This window comes from Nicotiana attenuata, chromosome 5 (assembly GCF_001879085.1).
Source record: "Nicotiana attenuata strain UT chromosome 5, NIATTr2, whole genome shotgun sequence".
Classification (NCBI taxonomy): Eukaryota; Viridiplantae; Streptophyta; class Magnoliopsida; order Solanales; family Solanaceae; genus Nicotiana; species Nicotiana attenuata.
The window spans coordinates 51,489,643-51,495,768 of record NC_031993.1 but is presented as its reverse complement, the minus strand read 5'-3'; the positions used below and the strand labels follow the sequence as shown (position 1 = coordinate 51,495,768).

The following is a 6,126-nucleotide window of genomic DNA, read 5'->3' as shown; positions in this document are numbered from 1 at the left end:
AAACTATCTGAAGCCACGCGGTGTGATAAGGTGGGCTAAAACACGGGAAGCTTTTTCGGAACAAATGAATTTTAAAAGTAAATGCAAGGCTCCCGTGGTGATATAAGGAAAGATTGCGAATTATTTTGTTATTTGAGACTACGAGGCGGTACCTCGGTAGTGATTCTTGTTGATACTTTTCTATTACCTCACTTGTGTTTTGGTTGCTTTATTTCCTTGGCATATCACTCCTACTTTTCTTCCGTGATGCATTATTCGCCTTAGTTCAGTGTAGCTAATCTTGGTACATTTCTTATGTTTCATTTCCATTGTTATCATTATGACACTTTATATACCTGTTCAGTTTCTTATTTATTCCAGTAGGGCCTTGACCTGACCTCGTCACTACTCTACCGAGGTTAGAATTGGCACTTACTGGGTACCGTTGTGGTGTACTCATATTACGCTTCTGCACATCGTTTTGTGCAGATCCAGGTACCTCTTATCAGTCCAGGCACCAGTGAGACGAGCTCAGCTTCGGAGACTTCAAGGTATACATGCCGGCGTCCGCAGACCTCGGAGTCACCCTCTATCTAGTCTAATTCATTTTCTTTCCCTTTCTTTTTTAGACATTGTTGTATAGGGATGATCAGTACTTACTCGTAGAGCTTGTGACTTGTTATCACCAAATTTGGGGGAGTTTGTTTATGTTGAGTTGCGGAGTTCCTTGTATGATAATTGTTGAGTTATTGAGAGTTGAATCATTTTTTATGAATGTTAGGCTTACCTAGTCTTAGAGACTAGGAGTCATTAAGATATCTTGCAGAAGGAAATTGGGGTCGTGACACTACTAATGATGTGAAGGTCAAACAAGCATGGGCGAAGCTACACTATGGTAGGGCTGGTCAATTGACTACCCTTTGTCGGAAAATTACACTGCGTATATAGGTAAAATATTAGGTTCATCCTTTGTTAGAGATTTTTTTTACTTATTTCAAGTTTGAATACCCTAAGGAAAATTTCTGGCTTCGCCCGGCAAACAAGTGATGCGCACCTGGAAGATCACTCACTTCAGATTCTTTAGTTTCGAGAACTCCATGGGTTTTATTCACAAACATTAATCAAGACTCTCAGATTTTCCTTTATTCTTTTTCCTGTCTCCTAATAATACCTGGACCAACAGTCAAAAAGTGCTGGGCAAGAGATAAAAATGCGTGCTGTCACGTCGTTAGACAAATTAAAGGAAAGCACGTCGGGTTGTGACTGCCCACTGTCGGCTGATCCTTCCTTTTATTCAATTGTTTAACTTAAAATAAGTCTCCTTTTGAATCCAAGACTCGTTCCTTTAACACTCTACTATAGTCGACTTGTCTCTTTTTCGCTTCCTAACCCCAAAAATGACCCCCTACCAAGTGAACAAAATAAGTTATTTATTACCCCATTTCTCTTCAATATAACACTTGTTCAATCATTCATCAAAATCATTATCTCTTTCTAGCTATCTTGACATTATTCGGATGAGGACATTGTGCCCCAACTTGGATAGAGAAGATGGATTGGAAACAGTGCTGGAAGTCCCCATCCCAGAAGAAATGTTTGCTTCCAACAAGCAGAGGGCACGGCAGAGCAAGAATTCTGGGGTCAAATCTCACATGGACAAGTCTGCTGCTTCCGTTTTTGGTAGCCGAAATGCTGAGATTCAACTCTTGCTTGGCGTTGTTGGAGCTCCGTTGATCCCTCATCCTATCCGCTGCGACCACTCTCTCAACACAAAAATCAACGATCATCCCATAGTAAGTTGGAGTACTTTGGCAGCATTATTTAAACGCTTAAACCATTCGGGGTCGTTTGGTTGCTAGTTAGAGTTATGCAGCAATTAATAAAATAGGGATTAATTATACACGATTTAGCTATGTTATGCAGGGTTTAGTTATGCACGATTTAATCATGAAGAGGATATGTTATGTAAGGATTAGTAATTTATGCATTGTAATGTAGAGATTATTTTTTGTTCAATATTTACTCTTTTTTCTTTTAATTATACAATGTGTAATTTAAAGAATATATATATATATATATATATATATATATATATATATATATATATATATATATATATATATATATGATGTTTTATTGGTCATTTTGATTGTTTAATTCATGTATTACAAATATATGTATTAGTTGTTCCACATTCTACTTTACATAACTAATACATAGATTTGTTGGTTAAGTTATCTATGTATTACTTATACCCCTAATAGAAAAAGCAACCAAACATGATATTAGTGGGCGTTTGGACATAAGAATTGTAAAATTCCAAAACAAAAAAGTGAAAAAAAATTTCAAGTGAAAATGGTATTTGAAAATTAGAGTTATGTTTGGACATGAATATAAATTTGGGTTGTTTTGAACTTTTGTGAGTGATCTGAGTGAAAATTTTGAAAAATATCTTTTTGGAGTTTTCAAACTTCCGAAAAATTCCAAAATGCATCTTCAAGCGAAGAATGAAATTTTTTGACCAAACGCTGTGTTCGAAAAAAAGTGAAAAAATTTCTTATGTCCAAAACGGGCTCCTAATGCATGAATAATTTACCTTGTAATCAGCTACCAAACGACCCCTTAGAGAGTGAATGTTTTCGTTAGTTAATTCAACATGCTCTCTCACAACTGGATTTCTTTTTATGGATGATTAGCTACAAGGAGATAGAACATAACCTGTCTGATATCATATTAGATTGTATGACCATATCATCTAAAAAGTTTAGTTAAGCAATACGACGGAACACATTTTTATTTATTTAATTAGTATATTTTTAACACGTTCAGGAAGCTTCGGTGGCGAAATATATAGTCCAACAGTACATAGCAGCAGCAGGGGGAGAACATGCTCTAAATTCCATTGATAGTATGTATGCAATGGGGAAAATAAAGATGGTGGCGTCTGAGTTTATTGCTGGAGATGGAATGGGATTGAACAAGGGTAATATGATGAAAATTAAGAGTGTGAAAAATGGGTCTGGTGAAATGGGAGGATTTGTGTTGTGGCAAAAGAGACCTGACCTGTGGAGCATAGAGCTGGTGGTTTCAGGGTGTAAAATTAGTGCTGGAAGTGATGGTAAAGTAGCTTGGAGGCAAACTCCATGGCACAATTCCCATGCATCTCGTGGTCCTGCCAGGCCTCTTCGTCGTTCCTTACAGGTACTTTATGTCAAATCAATGGATTCGATTGAATTTAATACTTCCAATATGAAACCTGAAAATTTTAAGAGTATTAAGGTATATAGTGCTAACAACTTTTTAATTGTTGAATCTATCAAAGTATATATCATAAATTCTCTCACTCAATCCTTGAATGATAGTAAATTTTCCTTTTATTAGTCATGAACTAAAACAAGCTTATAACAAGAGAACAGGCAGACAATTTCTCCACATGAAAATGTATCCTTTTTCTGAAGGGACAATAATTGCAAAATACGTCGGTTTTTTCTTTTTGCCCCATGATGAGTGGGAACGCCAAGATTCTTTGACTGTTTCAACTGACAACTATGTATGTTCTTTTACTTTGTATGGGTCCTCGTGTCTAATTAATCTAATATAACTGGAACTTGGGTTTTGGGAAGTATGAAATCAAAATCAAGAAGATCAAAATTCTCTTTGATGTTCTTTTGACTTTACTTTGGAAGTGTAGGACCTACTTATAAAGCTTATTTCCATGGTCATTGGCAGCTTTAGTTTTGTCTCTGTCTTTATTTCTGGCTCTAACGGCACAAATCCCCATGCGGACCTGAGTTGTCCTTCCATCAAATCAATGATTGATTTTATGAGTACTCAAATTGGCATCTATTCTGAATGTGTAAGCATCTTCGCCTCAACCACTATGATCAGCAATCTAGACCAAGAAATTAATTCTCCGTTATGAATAAAGAGTTACTCATTTCCTCCGTTTCAGTTTATGTGAACCTATTTCATATATGAAACTTTTCTTTTTGAACTATTCAAAAGAATAAAGATCGTTATACAGCTGAAAATATTTAACTTTAAACTTATGATATCAACTTAATAAAATGTTTTATAGCCATATAAATGTCTATTATATTTGTGATGATAAGTTTTAAGGGTACCTTTTTATATCTACCAAATTATGTCTTTTGTTATAAATTTCTATCATAGTAAAATACAGTCATAAAGATAAAACTAGATGGAGTAACAAACTAGAAGCCAATATATACTCCCTCCGTTTCAAATTAGATGAGCTATTTTACTTTCTAGTCTGTTTCAAATAAATGACACATTTCTAAATTTGGAAATAATTCAATTTTAAACTCTTCATTTTACCTATTTTATCCTTAATGAGAAGCATTTATAATCACACAAATGTCATGGCCACACAAAACTTTTACGCTTAAACTTTTAAGAACGCAAGTTTCAAAAGTGTTCTTTGTTTTCTCAAACTCTGTGCCGAATCAAGTTAACTCATGTAAATTGAAACGGAGAGAGTATATATTTTCTGAAGATGGTAAATTCCTGAACTAAAAACCCTGAGGAAAAAATAAAGATAAGAAATTATGTGGAACGAGTAATGTTTGTTTGTGTAGAACTAACTGGCTGAAATTGAACAAATTAACAGGGTCTTGATCCCAAATCCGTTGCGAATTTATTCGCCAATTCCATTTGTATTGGAGAGAAGACGGTGAATATAGAAGACTGTTTTGTACTAAAGCTTGAAACAGAACCCTCAACTCTGAAAGCAAGAAGCAGCAGCAACGTCGAAGTAATGAGGCACACTGTTTGGGGTTACTTCAGCCAACGAACAGGGCTCTTACTCCAGCTTGAAGACACTCATCTTCTTAGAATCAAAGCCCCAGGAAATGATGTCTTTTGGGAAACAACAATGGAGTCATTAATACTCGATTATCGAACACTCGACGGTGTTAACATTGCACATGGTGGAAGAACATCTGTTTCTTTATTTAGGTTTGGTGAGAACTCAGAAGGACACACTAGGACAAGAATGGAAGAGGTTTGGACCATTGAAGAAGTCGATTTTAACATAAAGGGACTCTCTGCGGATTGTTTCTTACCACCTAGTGACTTGAAAAAGGAAGATGAAGTGAGTCATGATGTGAACAAGAAGTCAAGGTTGGGGTTCAAGGCTCGTACTAATAATTCTAAACTAAGAACTGCTAGGAAAGGTGCGTCTAAAATCATGTCTATTGACGAAGAAGATCTTGAAGACTATGAAGCAGATGAAGAATCTTGAAGATCAATTGCAAGCTTATTTATTATTCGATCTGTGGTCATTTTTGTACATGGAACACCACAGGATATGTTGTAGGATTTGACTTGTATTACTTTAACAGTATAAAGAAATTTCTAGTGACTCAACTGGAAGGTTGTTTTTTGTATGGTCAAATAATTAGCTAAGATGGGGCTTTATACATCTACCATAAAATTCCTTTCAGCATCTCCGTTTTATAGCAGTATTTCTTGGAGAAGAAATCCTATTAAAGCTTAATCAAAATTTCCCAGAACAAACTGTAATGGAAATTTGATTAAAAATTAAAGCTTTATTGTTTTGAATTGATTCTTATGTCTTTTTTTTTTTTTTTAATGTTATTGATTTGTATTTAACTAGATTCAAGTCGTTTGGAGGTTGATTTGAGAGGGAAAGCTACTTTGGAATGTTGAAGTGCCACGATCCCAATTTCCCACCTTAGGATGTTGTGATGACACCTAGTCTCTAAAACTAGGTAAGCCTAAAACATGCTGATTTAATAACAGAATTGAACTATTTAATCATTAATCATAAATTCTAAAATGACATACATGGCCGCAAGCGACCAATAGTTATACATTTCCCAAAATCGATAGTATGGATTCATAAGTACTACTCAAACATACTAAAATTTCTAAACACAATACTTTTTTGAATTGCAATTTAACAGTAGCATAAAAAGTAAGATGGTGACCCCGAGGCCTGCAAATGTCAAGCAAGTATGCCTTGAAGTCTCCCGCTGAGCGGATGCAACTCTCACCAACACGATCAGAATACCTGGCTCTACACAAAAATGTGTAGACGCATAGCATGAGTACGTGATGATAGGCTATAATTACGTATTTTAGTCGCTTAACACTCTAATTTAC

At 35.4% G+C, this 6,126-nt stretch overlaps 1 protein-coding gene across 1 annotated transcript; it reads left to right on the top strand.

Moving 5' to 3' along the window:
- Window positions 1,316-5,562, top strand: LOC109225841. Its single transcript, XM_019390628.1, has 3 exons — window positions 1,316-1,772; window positions 2,809-3,180; window positions 4,610-5,562. The coding sequence occupies exons 1-3, from the start codon at window positions 1,497-1,499 to the stop codon at window positions 5,240-5,242; spliced, it is 1,281 nt and encodes a 426-aa protein (XP_019246173.1). The 5' UTR covers window positions 1,316-1,496; the 3' UTR covers window positions 5,243-5,562.

Coding starts and splice junctions, on each gene's coding strand:
- LOC109225841 (XM_019390628.1), top strand. CDS start 1,497: ATGAGGACATTGTGCCCCAACTTGGATAGAGAAGATGGATTGGAAACA. Junction 1,773..2,808: donor AAATCAACGATCATCCCATA/GTAAGTTGGAGT, acceptor TAACACGTTCAG/GAAGCTTCGGTGGCGAAATA. Junction 3,181..4,609: donor CTCTTCGTCGTTCCTTACAG/GTACTTTATGTC, acceptor ACAAATTAACAG/GGTCTTGATCCCAAATCCGT.